The 16,766-nt window shown below is 41.2% G+C and overlaps 1 protein-coding gene and 2 long non-coding RNA genes across 3 annotated transcripts; all 3 read right to left on the bottom strand.

Annotated features, from left to right (window-relative positions):
- Positions 1–247: 247 nt before the first annotated feature.
- LOC306818658 lies at positions 248–1,742 on the bottom strand. Its single transcript, XR_013778337.1, has 3 exons — positions 1,635–1,742; positions 600–827; positions 248–502 (listed from the first exon to the last, which is right to left on the bottom strand). It is a non-coding gene; the product is annotated as an uncharacterized lncRNA (long non-coding RNA).
- Positions 1,743–2,317: 575 nt separating this feature from the next.
- On the bottom strand, positions 2,318–6,752 carry LOC306818666. Its single transcript, XR_013778341.1, has 3 exons — positions 6,588–6,752; positions 2,487–2,843; positions 2,318–2,377 (listed from the first exon to the last, which is right to left on the bottom strand). It is a non-coding gene; the product is annotated as an uncharacterized lncRNA (long non-coding RNA).
- A 2,847-nt stretch (positions 6,753–9,599) lies between these two features.
- Positions 9,600–12,601, bottom strand: LOC306819971 (uncharacterized protein; the record flags this gene model as incomplete). The annotated part of the gene is made up of 5 exons (XM_079337598.1): positions 9,600–10,205; positions 10,366–10,535; positions 11,409–11,469; positions 11,556–11,643; positions 12,241–12,601. The coding sequence occupies 5 exons, from the start codon at positions 12,599–12,601 to the stop codon at positions 10,142–10,144; spliced, it is 744 nt and encodes a 247-aa protein (XP_079193724.1). The 3' UTR covers positions 9,600–10,141.
- Positions 12,602–16,766: the final 4,165 nt, after the last annotated feature.

Below are 16,766 nucleotides of genomic sequence, written 5' to 3' on the forward strand. Positions count from 1 at the left end.
AACTGCCCTCCACTATCTCAGCAGAGGGACTCACTGACACAGAGGGAAGCTTTGGAGCATCTGGAGGAGATGTGTCAGCAGTGATTATTCTGTGTTGAGGTATGCTAGCACCACAGCACAGAGTAGTTGAATCATAAACTGTGAATAACTTTGTGTAGCAACATGAAAGCCGAGCACAATCTTCTCCCACAGAGATGGAAGAGATAAAAACAGTTTGTCATGTTTCACTCACATTTCACATCAACGTTGGAGAGTTCAGATGTCCTCGTCCCCAGCTCGTTCTCAGCTGCACAGTAAAACACCCCGGAGTCAGACGACTGGACGGAGCTGAAGACGAGCTCTGGTCCTTCACTGAGAGGTTTAAAGTCTTGGTTCCCGTTCTTCTTGTACCAGGTGTAATTAGCTGCTGGGTTAGCATCAGAGCTACAGTTCAGAGTCACTGACCTGCCCTCCACTATCTCAGCAGAGGGACTCACTGACACAGAGGGAAGCTTTGGAGCATCTGAGGAAGACATCAGGTCACATGACTCAAAGATTAGAGCAGTGTGCTGTGGTGTCAGTCTGTAAATGTGTTTCCTGATTTAGTCGAGTTTACTCACACACTGAAGGAGAGGGGAATCTATCATGTCCCTTTAAGGCACAGGAGATTTCATCCCCAAGACGAAACCAGCTTTTCCAGGTGGACGTCACAGCCCAGGTTATTATCTGTCTGTTATTAAACCAGACGTATGAGAGACGAGCTGCTCCACTGCAGCTGCTGTGACACGTCAGCTCTGCCTCAATGTAACTCTGACTGACTTGTATCCTTTTAACCTGCACCTGTAAAGCTGAATACGGAGAAACAAGTCTATTATCATTGTTCTAAACAGAGACAGATTATTTCAACTTCTTTAATATCTAGAAGTGAAATCAGGAACACTTCGATCCTGTGACCACACAGCCTTTGATTCTGACAGAAAAGCTCCAACAGAGAACTTGGACTGAAAAGTCTTTTTTTGTTGGACTCAGTCAGCGCACACTAACTAGGTGTCTTTTCTTTGATGATCATTTCTACCTGACATACTTTACAGCTTGGTGTAAAACCGAGTCAAGCTTTTCATTTTTAACTTTGTCTTAGGAAGAATTTGTTTAGAATTTTAAAGAAAGATTGGTCAATTAATTGATTGATTGATTGGTTTCCAAAGAAAGAAACCAAAAGGTCAAAAGTTTCTACCTGAAGAGTTCAAAGACCTGAAACTGAAAAGACTAAAAGTTGGAGGACTCTGAATCAGTGGTTCTTAACTGGTCTCTGCTCAGGACCGACCACCAACTCCTTAAAGAGGAACTGAGAGCCAGAATATCTGATATCTGTCAACCAATCAGATTCATTGACATGTTGTTCAGTTTGGACCTCAGACGGTATAAAACATGTTAGAAGCTCTCAGAGACTTTTTAAACTCTTTTCTGAGACCCACTTTGTGGTCCCGACCCCCCAGTTGAGAACCACAGCTCTAAAGTCAAAGAGGCTGAGTGGTTCTCTGTTATTAACACACAAGCTCGACCTGTTTGCACATATGAGACAGTGAGTACAAACTGAGAGTGATCAGTTCATGTTCTGTGATTGTGTGTCTCCATCACTTTGTGTTGATGAGTACCTGTGACAGTCAGACTTGTTCCAGGTAAACTGCTCCTCCATTCAAAGCTGCCTGTTGTTGTTGTAAATTTGAAACGATACTGGGCTGAATCGCTCTCTCTCAGGTCAGAGAGTCTCAGGTGGGAGCGTCCACTTTTTGTATTAAAGACCTGAACACGATTTGTATACCGAGAGTCTCTACTGAGGTCTTCATGTTGTGTAGAATAACCCCCAGAGAGAGTACGTTCAGACCTGAACCAGAGCGTTGAAGAGACCGAAGAATAATCGCTGTAACTGTTATAAGAACAATAAATGTCGACTGATGAGCCTTTGGGTGCACAGGTGGATCTGACATCGTACGTCACTCTGTTACAGGATGTTCCATGAACACCTGGAAAATAAAACAAATATTTAGATTCATAGATTTAAATCTCAGTAGGTGAGTATTCACAGGAGGAAACAGAAGTAGTTACTGGTCTCCTCCACCAGATGTTGTTTTGTTTGAGTCAGATTGTGAAGTAAACTCACAGACTGGAGCAGAGGGGAAGTCCTGGTGTTCCTGTAAAGCACAGGAGCAGCTGTCTGCGTAACCAAAGTAATCTGAGTAAGTCGAGGATGTTTGTGCTGGAATTTTCTCTCCATTCTTGAACCAAATGTAGGAGGAGTCAGGAGGGAGAGGACAACCGCTGACACACGTCAGATCTGCCTGAGAAGAAGGCCATGTATATGTGACCACCTGCACATGAAGACGTAGATCTTCTGGATCTGTGTAGAGAGAACAGGGAGGAGATTTCAGACATCACTGTCTACATTCACACATACTAAAGAACTGATTTTCTTTTTTTTATTGTCATTAAAATAATCAACAAATTACCTGTGACAGACAAAGTGACTCCAGGACCACCTATATACTTTCCATCAGGCTGGTTTGTTGTGAACCTGAACTTATAAACAGCTGAGTCACTATGTCTCACATTTGTGATGGTCAGAGTGCAGTCCTTATATTTAGAGCTGTACGTCACACGACCTGTGTACTGGGAGTCTGTTTGCAGATCTACAGGTTCTCTATACCGCACTTTAGTAAACCAGAAGGACTTCTGGACTGTAGTATACAGATCATTTATTCTGAATGGGTATCTGTAGGTGCACCTCAGTTCGACTGTTGATCCTCTTATGGCACAGACCTCAGTAGGTGTGTAAGTCACTGCCCAGCCATTCTGACCCTGAATCACTGTAACATAAAGCAGATCAGGAACAAAAGTTACAGTAAGAGCAGCATCATGAGTCAAACCTTCATTTATAGTAGATGCTCTTCAACTAGCGCTATTACTGTCACAACAGAGACCTAGACTTCCTTTATTGTCATTGGTTTGGAGTGTTAATTGGACTCTTTTGCACTGACGGAGAAAAAGGAGCACGTGACAACGTGCCGCTCTCCTGACGCACTGTGAGGAGGCGGGTTGAGGACATCGCTGCAAACTTGGAGCTTCAGCTGATGGACTATGACTATAATAATTTTCAGAAGATGCTTGTCCTCTTTGTGCACAAACATTTTCAGTGATGAAGTTCAACAAATCCAAACACAGATCCTCTATCAGTGAAGAGCACCTCTCAGCTGTCATTCACAGAGCCAGATTTAAATGTCCTTGTTGAAGCCCACGATAGAATCAGAATCAGTTTCATTGGCCAGGTATGTTTAACAAAAAGGGAATTTATTTTTGGTAGCCTGTGCTCTCTGTGTACAATTTAACATTAAATAACAATGAACTAAAAATAAACAGGTAATAAATGACTAATGTGTACAAGACTAAAGACTAAGAGACTGGATGAAGATATATTGGATTATTCTCACTGAAGTGAATGAATGAGATGAAAAACAATCAAAGTTATTGTTATTGTTTGTTTATTGTTTGGACTTGTTATACAGTTTTTCTTTGCTTGTGAAGATAACAAAGTTAAAAATAAATGTCATGACATTTCACTTTTTGTTTATTACATCTATAGTAGCTTTTTCTTATTTGACCTGTACACCATAAGTCGATTTCTACAAATATTTACAGACTGTTTTTATTCTTCCGATTGCCAGCACCAGCTATTCAAAATATATCATTTAGTATTTTACATTAAGAGAACGTTGAGCAGAGTTTAAGTTATCGTTGGTACGGCCCTCTGACAAAATTTGAGTTTCTCATGTGGCCCCTTGTAAAAAAACATTGCCCACCCCTGGGCTAAGCTAAGCTAATCCTAATGAAGTAGAAAAGGTCAAGGGTCTTCGTGCAGCAGTTTGCAGTCTCAAAAGCTGAGACTCAAAGTTCAGAGACTTCATCAATGACCAGACTGTTGTCCTGACTTCAGATCACATCCTGACCGCTCTGTTTCTGGTCTTTTCTCTGCACATGGACTGATCGGCTGCTTGGAGCTGAAGGGTGTTTTCACACTTGTAGTTTGATTGCTCTGGTCTGAGTCATGTCAAATGTTTGCATATGATCTTTAAATGAGGGATCCAGGACGTCAACAAAGACTAGTCTAGTCCTTCCTGTCTGCGGCTGCTCTGACGCAACTTTACAGTTTCAAAATAGACAGACAGCTACGCGGTTGACATTGGCTCTGCTCATCCCTTCTTACATTGTTGATATGCAGACATCAGAAACTCCTCCTCCCTGAGTCGTTCACTAAAGAGCGAGCAGATCTCAATGTTCGTGTCTTCTGACCCGGACGCATGCATGTCTGTCCACGATTCTTCATGCTGCAGTGGTGGTCGTGAAAGGTGAACAATATACCCATATTTCACTGAGCTACAGGCTCATGAAGCTGGTTTGATTTAAAAAAAAAAGACTGTTTCCTGTTTCCCTACAGACCTCACAAAAATAAGTGAACCTCCCCCACCCCCCTTTGCATGTGATCCAGATCCGATTGTCTGGTCTGGACCGGGTTTGAGTGACAGCTTGCACACCAGCACAAACTTGGTAACAGATCTGAGACAGCGAGGTGTGAAAACACGTTTCATCAACATCCGTCTTTGGTGATCTGATGACAGTTAGACGGCCTGAATGCGAGGTGTGAACTCACCACAACACCTCCTGAGGGCGGGTCGAGCTCAGACAGCTCGGGTCACACATAGATGTGCTGTGGCATGCATTTGTCTACGTCGGTGTGAAGTTTAAACGCTCATCCTCGAGTGCTGACTTCTTGTTATAAAATCACCCAGGGATGAAGATGCAAGAAAACAATCTGAGACCGATCAAACATCATTGGTCAAGACGGACAGCAGAACACTTCACATAACCCAAATGTTGACGCATGTACACTCTGCATTAATCTGCAGATATATAATGAGTAGAGGTTTCTACAAAAGGGAAAGGACATGCACCTCTAATAAAGGCGTGATAGAGCGGGTGAAGTCAGACGTGTCGAGAACTTTTGTGCTAAAAACTGCTCAGTGTTACCAGGATGTAAAATAAACAACTCTCCGAGGGGTGGAGTACACGAACACTTGTTTCCTGTCTGTGGTGAGGCTGCAGTGTGAATGCAAACTGCTGCCTGATGACTTGAGAGCAGCATGTGGAAACATGGGGCCGAATCATTAATTATTAATAATCATTTTGATTATTCAAAAGGACAAACTGTGTCTCTCTGTGGGTTTATTAGGTTCTGCTGTTTCTCTTTTTTTTTGGATAACTTTCTGTTGTCAAACTTCACCTTCATGACTTTGTGCAAAAACCATTTTTCTGCTGTTTGTGTTGCTGTAAGTGTTGTGATTATAGTTTGTGAAGTCACCGATGGTGTTTGAGCGATCCTGGCCAATCACAGCCCAGTAACATGAGACCAGTGTTGGACATGTTACTGATCAGTCACTAGTGACAGTTTCTAGTTACTGCTATTAAAGTGTAGCTGAGTTACTGACACAGTCAGTACTTTTGATTCCCTGGAAAAGTAACTCGAGCGTTACTTGATTTGCTTCAGTCGTCATCTTAACGTTCACGTTCACATTATTCAGTCTGCTGTGGAAGAATCGTCCTGTGAGCACATTTCAACAACACTGCAGTCATTTTTAATATCTTACTGATTTAGATCTGTGAAGGAGACAGACTAAACAGTTGATATGGACATGGGCGTGTCCAGGGGGGGGTCATGGCCCCCCTTGAAGTCTGTTTGGCCACCCCGACATCCAAATACATAATTACCTTTTTGCCTGATCTGAGGCGGGACTTACTGTTCTGTTTTCAACAGGCTGCTGAACGTTTTCTTTAAACATTCATGAAGTAATTTTTATTTTTTTTAGTACTTTCCCATGTAAAAAAGAAAAACCAACGTTACATGGATATTTAAAAGAGAAAAGTTCAGTTTTGTTTTTGAGGCCATAAAGAATTGGAAAGTGACTCATTCGATAGCAGTTTCTGTAAATAGTTGCAACGTTCCAGTTTAGCATTTCTACTTGAAGTGCCAAAACAACGAGCTGAAAGAGTAAATCGGTGTGGAGAGCTGATCGAAGGGACGCTGATTGTTTTCTACTGCTGGAATATTTTCACATCATCCACTCGTCTTATATCAAACACTGACTTGTGCTGCTTTAATATTTCAAAATCACCTTTAAAATCCTGCTCAGAATCTTTTCTTACAACGAGGGTCGACCTGATATGTATATGTGATAAATGTATGATGCATTTCCTGTCTCAGGGAGAAAACACCCTGTGAACAGACGAGTGCACACAAACGATGCTAACGTGCAGATCAGTGAATTCACAGAAAGAAACCCCATCACAACACGACTCCTGCGGCTCGGTCGGAGCAGGATCCTTAACGTTGATAAAGGAAGGTTGTGAGCGTTCAAACTTCACTTTACAGGAAGAGAGGCACATTTTCTGATTTCGTAACGGTGACTCGTCACAGATGAAGTTTACATTTATAATGACGTCTCCTATGACTTCCTAAAGTCTGCTCTTTGCCTTGAAGTATAAACGTAGAAGTGAATTACCCGGCACGGAGAGAAGGAAGAGGACACATCCCGTCACTGCTGCTGCTGTTAAACCCATCGCTGCTCCTCTCGTCTCCGTGAAATCAACAGGTTCATCACGTTCATGAGAAGAAGTGGTGCTGTGGTCGTCACATTAAACTTTCTGCTTCTCAAAATGAGGATCTGGTCTTTTAAGAAGCCTTTTTTTAGTGTGGTTAGTGAACTTGTGTTCACCAGATAAAGACCCTGGCCGGCTTCCTTCCTCTTTTTGTACTTATTATGCATGAGCAGACAAAATACAGTAAATCCCTCAGATGAAATGAAGAAATGATTCTCACAATGCAAATGATGCAGCCTTTTTAAAAGAAACAGTTTCTTGGAAATGGCAGATGGGAGTCTCTCATGTGGACTTGGTGAAGTCTCTTTCAGGGGGATAAACCGAGAAGTCAGATCCAGTCCAGGTCAACAACTGGGTTATAAATAAAGACCATAATGTGCACTTCCTGTTTAAAGACTCTGGAATTAGTATAACTGCACAGTTAAAGCCCGACTCCACTTCCTCAGGAAGCGGTGGCAGGCTCACCTCTCACAACCCCTCATAATGAACTTTTATCGAGCCACTAACAGAAGCCTCCTGCTGTGCTGCTGCACTGATCATGAGCTGCACAGCAGAGGACGGGCGGGCGGGCGGTGAGCGGGGAGGATAAACTACCAGCACCCTGCACGGCTGAGATGTCACTGTGTTGCTTCTTTATTCACAGAAAACTAGAAGGTATGAAGATGTCAGCATGTCGGACCTCGAGCGGCCCTGTGGACTAAACAGTTTTGAGTTTTGGCTCTTTTTCCTTTTGTGTTTGTAACGTTTTCATTCTGCTGTCTAATACGTCATTCAAAGTGTGAAAGCAAAGTTTCTTCACAGTGCTGTGATCTGAATCAACGGCAGCTCTTCCGGGTCTTGTCAGAGAATTGATTTCCCTGAGGGGCTTAACATTCGAGTGCGCTCTGACTGAAAGCAGGAACTTCTCGTTGACGATTTGTGTCTCAAATCTGAACACTGAGGTCGCTCAGGTCCTTGAACTATTTTAAACGTCTACATTGCTTACGCTGGTTTCTCATTGGTCGATATATTTTGATTTTTTTTTTATTTAACTTAAAAAAAAAAATCTTTCATCATTGTTTTTACATTTCCTTTATCTCTTTTTATTTTTTTTTAGTTAATGTCAATACAAAAATGTGACATTCTTTTTGTTCTAATTCTGTTCTGTTTTCTTTTTGTGAAGCTCTTTGATCTGCATGTTTTATGTTTGATAAGTGCTACATAAATAAAGCTGAGTTCAGTTGAGTTTAGGATATCACGTTGCTCCCTCTACTGACCTGATTGAGAATTGCAATGACCAAGTTCAAGTTCAGTGCAGTGAAATGTGGCTTTTTTTAAATTTTATTTTGATAATAATTTATAATTTCTTTTAGACACAAAAAAACTATATATAAGGGTCTCTCATACACCCAATGAACTTAGTAAAAATTGTATTTCCTGATATGAACTTTTTTTATGGCCCAAATTAATTGTATTAATGGTTTAATATATTATTAATAAATTATTCAACTTAATTAGTAATTATAATAATTATTAATTAATTAATGGGATCATTATGGAATTTTTCAAATATTTGAATCCGTTTTTAACTTTTTGATAACCTTTGTTTTTAGCCTAAGACACAGTTCATGTTTGATCAACCCTTCTCAGTAACAACACAGAAGGCTTTTGCTGTGATGTGGCACAAAGTGATATCTCCTCACGGGCCCAGAGTCGGACTCAGCCTCATGTGATCGAATCTCAGCCAATCCTGTGCGAGCAACAGCACATTCTGCTTTGCATCAAGACTGAATATAGACAGCACCCTGAAAGTAAAGCATACATATTGTCCCTCCTCTCTCCTTTCACTATCCTCCTTACCTTAACCAATGGGAAAACGTGACATTAAGGTAAGATGTTAGGAGAATTCGTAAAGGTCTGAGGGAAAGGCGATGGAATCTGACTGTATTTCCACTCTGTAAAGTAATGATGCGATGACGGCAGAGGTTAGTGACGTGGGTCCGCCATGGTGAAACTACAATGTTCAGAAAATGGAAAATCTTTCCTCTGTGCCTTCTTAGCGGTGAAATAATCCTAAAAACCACGACGTGTGAATGAAAATAAAAGGATCCTTCATGTTTCACAACGTCAGCATCACGTTCAGAGTTAACCTCTGGGTTTAAGATTGTTCAAAGTGGGGCGGCATCATCTCCTCTCCTCTGTTAAAGGATGGTCCAGTGTTTCCTAAAGGAGGTTACAAAGGAAGCATTGACCCACCTTTCCTTAGCTTTTAGAGAATCATGGCCGCCACTTAAATGCTTCCAGGTCAATACACTTAGTAAGGAATGTTTTTGTTGTTGTAAGGTATTAAAGTCTTCCTCCAAGTTGACCTCTTGTTTGAGGAACTTTCCGACAGGAAGAAGTCAGTGTGAGTGGAAACACAGTTTACAGGAAACGCTTACTTACAGATAAGAACTTTAAAATCCGCCCACTCAGCATAAATATATCTGTCACAGGAACTCGCAGGGTTCAAGATGTTTGCTGATAAGCGTGAAGGGTCTTTCTACCTGCTGCTTATAGTTCATAGTAATATAAATAAAGTGGTTTTTGCTAACGATTCATAAATCATACAAATAACTAATTATTATTTACTGAAAGTAGAGACTGTTATGTGTCAGTGTGAGATATTCGAGACTGCTAATTTAAGTAAGTAAAAACCACAGCTACTCAGGCTAACATTATTTAATGTAATGAATATGTCACACTAGTTACAAAAAATGTACAGTATATGTTTAAAATGTAAAAGTAACCTGCAGCCGAGCTGAACACGGCTAAACTTCCTGCTGCTGTGTTACAAAGGTATAATCTTTAAAGGGGACATGTTATCCCCCTTAGCCACCTGTTCAATCAGCTCCCCTGTGCTCTAAATGAAACATCTGTGTGTCTGTGGTCTAAATATAACATGAATCAAGCAGCAGAGGAGGTTTGTGACCCTGTAGAAACCAGCTCTCTCGGAACGCTCCGTTTTGGTGTGTGTGTCTCTTTAAATGTAATAAGCCCCGCCCCCCCTGAGTTTAACCAGTAGACATCACTCCTCTGTAGGGGGAATAAAAATGTCAGACCTGTGCAAAAGTTTTGCTCTAGTCTGGAGGTGGAGTCCATGGGAGGAGATACCAGGAAAGGGGAGGGGCTTATTTTACCAGAATCCAACTTGTGATGTCACAAACTGAGAACATTTAAAACGGAGCATTTTTCTCTGTGTGGTAAGACGTAAGCAGACTACAAAGAAAGGACTGGATGGATTCATTTCACATTGTGTGGGTCAATAGTCACTCAGCTTACCCAGATAAATGTTCACAAACACAGAAGTGGATTTTTATAATATGTCCCCTTTAAGAAGCAGTTTATCAGATATGTGTTGTATAATGAGAAGCGACCTGCATATATTCAAATACATGAAAGCTACAACAGAGTATGAACATGGTGCCTGTTGAGGTCATCAGCTTCTGTTGATGGTGCTGTACAGAGCAGCTGGATCATCTTCAGGTTCTTTACGTCTGGTTCTGAGAGGGGGACAGTTGAGCAACATGATAATGATCGAGTCAAAGAATCGAGTCACCAACTCGTCCATTACAGGATTAAAGTACAAACTCATCTGATGAAGATGAGAATCAAAACAGCTTGGATCCTATCATGAGAATTTCATGTTCCTGTTTTTCTCACCTTGTGGCGTTGCTGTTGCTGGTAAATTTGACGACGGCGTACTCGGTGACTTCCTGCGGCTCCGTGCGTCTGGGGGGCCGAGCTGGTCTGGTGTTGCTGTACAGATGCTCCTGGGTTTGATGGAAGTGTATCCTGGCATACTGAATGTCTTCCTGCTCCTCTGGTTGTCGCTAATGCGGTGATAGGAAAGGCCAAAGCAAACAGCACTCATGGTGATGATGTTTTAAAGATATTGTAACACACTGTAAGGTGGTATAATTTATGTATTTTGATTTAACGAAGGCTCAAGGTTCATAATTAAACATAATTAGGGGCGTGGCTGAGTTGACTCGCAGATGGGTGCGTGCTAGCCGTTTGTCAGGAGGCCTAAGACCAGCCTCAGCTACAGCTTTGTACTCCAGGGTGGACACAAGTTGCCAAATATTAACCAGGAAGCATGTCTTAGTATGTTAGCTTGATGCTAATACATACTGGCTCAGTAAGCTTATTAGCATTAGGATCATTTTTGTCGTAGGACAGGATAAATTGTACTCGTACTTCAATGTTGTTTCCTAAACTCTGCGGAGACAAAATGTTGAAAAAAAATAAAAAAGCTGACTCAGGCTCTGCTGCTCTGATCCAGTGACGCTGCGTGACTCGGTCTTTCAGTCTCAGTTCACTGGACGCGTCCCTCTACTGCCCTCTTTTGGTGGTCATAAGTAATACGCTAATGGCAACATTTTTCCTGCTCTTATTAAGGTTCCTAGCTTAGCTAGCTAAGTAAATATGCTACTTGTAACTATAGTTGATGGAGTCACGACCAAGATCGGAAATAATCACCAATCAGTAAGTTTACACATGTTGGAAGTTTCAAACATTTGTTTTGCCTGTTTAAATTTTGACATGCGAGTATGGCCTTGGCTTAAAACTAATTCTTCTTCAGGGGCTTGATATGACCAGCAGTGGCTTTCCATGATGTCTGGAGGAACCAATGCAACGCTTGCGTACCGGTTGGATGACCAGGACGTTTATTTAGTACTCAGATAACAAACAACTGTTCTTACCTGCTCAGTGCGTTCTTGTCTCTCTTCGGCTTCAGGCGGCTCAGTGGAAGCCCTCTTTTGTCTGGTGAGAAGAATTTAAAAGAATGATTAGTTATGTGAATAAGATATGACTGACTTTTGATGATTCAGTGACACAAAGCTGCTCACCTGATCAACAGGAGGACAGAGAGGAACATTATACCCAGGAGAACAACAGTGATTGTTCCAGCAACGATAGCCGCTAATTCCCCTCCCCCTGACATGTGGTGATCAAAAGAAAGTGTATTAGAGATGTGTATTATCATCGTCCCAAGAGGTAACCACCTGCGTTGAAAAATGAAGGCGATGCTGAAGTGTAAAGTCCTGCAGTTCCTGGAGTGTCCACTAGAGGCTGGCTGCAGCAGCACAGGAAGTCACATACACACCCATTCAAAAAGCCTGTTTTTACAGCAGACATGAACATGTTTACAGCCTGCTTCAAAAAACCAAATAGGTGTGATTAGCTCATGTCTCCATCCACACACACTGTACGGGGGAATGTTTTGATGACTCAGCAGTTTTGATTGGATGAAGGATCAGAGTTATTCCCAACAAGGCGTGTAGCTGAGCTGATTGACAGGTGGGCGCCGTGTAACGGTTTGTCAGGAGGCTTAAAACCCGCCTCAGCTCTCAGCCTGTCGTTAGCTTGACTCAACGTTAGCCTGACTCAGCATTTCCAGCACGGAGACCGCCATCTATGGGACTCCAGCGCCCCCAGCAGGAACTGATTGGTTACAGCTCAAGTGGTAAAACAATTATAAAGTGGGGATGTTGTTAGGTAGATACACTTTTTTACATAATGCGTTTTACTCACATTTCATGTTCATAGAGATGTGTTTGGAGGTCGTTCTCCCCAGCATGTTCTCAGCTTCACAGTAAAACTCCCCGAAGTCAGAGGACTGGATGGAGCTGAAGACAAGCGTTGCTCCTGAAGATGTGTGATGAGGGTTTAGAGGTCCGTCCACCTTGTACCAGGTGTAACGAGCTGCTGGGTTAGCATCACTGCTACAGGTCAGATTGACTGAAGAGCCCTCCTTTATCTCACCGTGGGAACTCAGTGACACAGAGGGAAGCTTTGGAGCATCTGGAGGAGAATCAGAGAGAGCGTTTACACTCACATCAGATGATGGTGGACGTGTTACATTTAAGCTTTTGGTTTTGTAATTGAGGGTCATGACGGCTGAAGAAAGGTTTGTTTTTTTTACAGGGAAACAAATAATCAGCACACTATGAGAAATCCAAATAAACCGTAAACACCAGTGAGGCCTCATTCATTAGTTTAAAGGCTCTGTGTGAATCAATGAAGACTGTAAATAAACTCACACACTGGAGGAGACGGGAACTTCTTGTGTCCTCGTACAGCACAGGAATAACTGTCTGTATGGAGGAGCTGCTCTGGTGGATTATATGATGAAGTGCTATGTTGGAGCTTCTGTCCATTCTTGAACCAGATGAAGGAAGTATCAGCAGGACATCTACTGAGACACTCAAAGAGCAGAGCCTCACCTGGTCTGCTCACCTTCACCTGGAGATCTGAACATGCACATATTAATACATGCGTTTATAATGGATGAGAGACAGTGAGCTCATACTGAGGTGAAAGATTACCTGTGACTGACAGAGTGACCCCAGGTCGACCATAATATCTATCTTTGTCTGTTACTATTCTGAACCTGTACACAGCTGCGTCTGTCTCCGTCAGGTTTGTGATTCTCAGAGTGCATTTGTTCCCATCACAGGTGTTCTTCACACGACCTCGATACTTTGAGACTGTTTCTACATCATTATATTCATCACCATCTTTGCTGAACCAATATATTCTCTTAAGTGTGTTCTCTTCTCCCTTTATGCTTGCTGGGAATGTGTAGGTGCAGCTCATCTCCACAGCTGATCCTTTAGAGGCACACATCTGAACAGGAGAAGTGTAAGTCACATCCCAGCCGTCCTGACCCAGAACCACTGGAACACAGAGCACATCAGGGACAACCATCAACAGCATAACATTGAACGAATGTGAGCGTCATATTTGTTCTAATGATCTGTGCTATAAATGTAATTTGTGTACAATTCCAAAAATTTCATGATCAAAATTGCTGCATTTGCAATATTTTCTAAGTTTGGAGACGAGCTGAGACTTTGCAGGTGAAAACAAAAAAAGACAAAAACAGAACTCACTCAAAAAAATAAATAAAAAAATTCCGAAAAACCACAAGCTGAAAAAACGAGGTAAATCCAAACTACGGACTACAGAGGAAACACACAATGAGCTGACACAGAGGGAAACACTGAGACTAAATAGACACAGGTGAGACTGATTACACAGGGCAGACTGATTACACAAGTGAGGACAATCAGACAGGAGGGAAGCACACAAGGAGCAGAGAACAAGAACAGAAATACGGAGGACAACTACAAAGTAAAACCTGACACTGAAAACACAACCTAAACAAGACATTACAAAATAAAACAGGAAACACTTCAGACTAAAGTAAGAAACACTAAACACCAAACCAGGAACCTTAACACAGAAGTAACACAGGAACCAATATTACAGACAACATAGAACAACACACGGATACAAAGTAACACACAGGGAAACAACTAAAACAAGACAGGAAATCAAAACTACATCATGGCACAACTGAGGAATTGCAATGTCAAAAAATGTGAATCTGACTCTGACAGTCAGACACCAGCCACGACTCTCAGCACGCGTTACAGGAAGCAGCATGACGTCCCTCTCCTACGCAGACTCTGGTTGCAAATATGCAATATATGTAAGAGCCATCGCAGGCATCATTTGGCTTCATTTGTAAACACAGAGAACTCTAAACACACAGGGTCAGCACAAAGAAAGAAAGAAGACGTTCACGTGTGCATGTTGTTGAGGCGACAGCACCTTGACTAAAGGTGGAGAGAACGTTCTGTGTTTTATTTAGACCTGTGGACTTTACATTTGAAAGAAGAGGTCATAACTATTAGAGAAATGTCACCATATTTGGATAGTTCAGTTTGGGTTTTTTAAATGCAGAACTATGAGATGTGAAAAACAGAGCAATAGGCCGTCTATGCGTAATGTCACTTTAAAAAAGTAGTAGCAGGGTTTGGTGCAGATATTTGAAAAAAAGATAAAGACAATACTTTCATGAGAGACACATTCTGTGAAGTACCTGACACAGAGAGGAGCAGGACGATGAACCCACTCACTGCTGCAGTTAGACTCATGGCTGCTCCTCTCTTCTCTCTGTGTGACTTCAGGGACAATAAGACATGTTAGCAGAGAGAATAATAAGAACGGAGCAGGACTCAAACTGTATCAGACATGTTGATAAATTATTTTACTTACAGTGAAGAAGGACGACGTCTGAAAGAAGACTCTCCTCTGCACTCACTGAGCAGAAGACGGATATCAGGGTGTTTTTAGCAACTACATTTCCTTCCTCTTTAGATGATTAACAGATATGATGAGTTAAACACCAGGAAGAACGCACATCACAAATAAATAATGTTGGTACCAAATACGGTTTAGTGAAACAACAAAAAAGACATCGGTACGCAAGGTATTCATTTACAATTTTTATTTCATATTTATTTATTGAAAGCTCAAATAACAGAAGAAAATATCAAATTTATATGTAAAACTCTTTATGTATATTTGAGAAGCCCTACGGGGACAAATAAGGTATTTTTAAATTGAATGAGGAAACTTGTATTAGTATTTAATTATGTTTTCACAGAACAATCAGTGATAACACAAGTCCTGCCGGGGCAACTAGCCAATCAAATTTGGAATATTTTGGCAGGGGGCACGTGGGGTGGCCAATCGGATTAAAGCAGAGCCCACGCCACCCCTCTGGACATGCCAGTGCTTGGGTGGATTTATTATTTGACCCTCCTCATACATGTTATATTTTAAAGGATTCAATCTATTTTACCTTCATGCCAGTATAAATTCCGAGAAATATTCTGCAGCAGGATTAGAATCCAAATATGCACACTGACTACAGAGTTTAAAAATATATTAATAATAATAGAACGATTAAAAAAAAAAAAAATCTCACTCCACAAGTTTTAAATGTGGGCGATTGGATTTGGTTGGGTGGAGGAGTTTAAGTGTCAAGTTTGAGATCCCTGCTACTAAAGTAAGATATACGATAATATACCTTTATTGTCACTGTACAAGTACAACAAAATACCCTGTAGGCTGATTCATTGTTTTTTCCCTGATTCTGCCAACCACAATGGTGTTGTCTGAAAACTCGATGACGGAGGTCGTCTCCAGTGAGGGTTTTTCAGTAATGTGTGTACAGGGAGAACAGTAAGGGGCTCAGCACACAACCCTGTGGTGCACCTGTGTTTACTGTTTTGTTTATTTGTTAGGGACAGTGCATATTAATGAACAGCTGTAACGATTACAGTTGTAAAAGATGCCAGATCATAGCAGAAGTGCTAATTTCCATCTGTTGTCTCTTGGCAGGTAACAGAGAAGAAACATGACAAATGAAATACAAAGGCACAAGTGACACAAGATAATATATGCTGGAGCTGGAGACATGTTTTACCATGCACACAGTATACATTGTTTTATCAGGGAGTAGGAAGTGTTCCTTTCACCTGGTCTTTCACAATCTTGAAAATACTCAGGTCTCATGCTGTTGGGAACTTACTTGTTGGTAAAGTTGAGGTGTGTTAGTTAATAAGCTATAACTAGAAATCTCGTAGAATGTTGAATTAACTGTAAAACTGACCAATAGATTCAGAAACTCACAAAGCTGAAGGTTCTGTTACAGATTCAAACTCAGCTGAATCACCAACAAATACAAAACATTGCCTGGATGACTTCAAAGCACAATGCTGTATTGAAAGCAAAAAATGTGTAATGGACACCAAACAGATAGTTAAAACAGCCTGAGTGACATAATGTTGGTAGAGTCATTATCTTGTGTCTGGGAATGTGTTTTAAGCAAGAGAAAGAATTTAAAGCCAAGGATTGTGGAGATAAATCTGTTGACGGCTGAAACATTATAATTGAGCCTCACACGGGGCACCATTCATGTTTGTTATGGATTTAGAAGAACTTTCACTTTTTTTCACCAGCTGACAATGTGATACAAGATTCAACTAGTTAAAAGAACACATCAATGAAAGACTCGTGTTTCAACTTCAATTCATGAAGTCACACAGTTTTATTGTCTTAATGTGAATATATATTACAAATACAATGATTTAATGAAAAATTTATGAAATAATGGATACAGGAAAAATAACATCAACATGATTATGTGAAGAAATGTGAATGGATAATGCATTATGACTGGATATTGTAAGAGTGAGATTAAA

This window comes from Symphodus melops, assembly GCF_947650265.1.
Source record: "Symphodus melops genome assembly, chromosome: 2".
Lineage (NCBI taxonomy): Eukaryota > Metazoa > Chordata > Actinopteri > Labriformes > Labridae > Symphodus > Symphodus melops.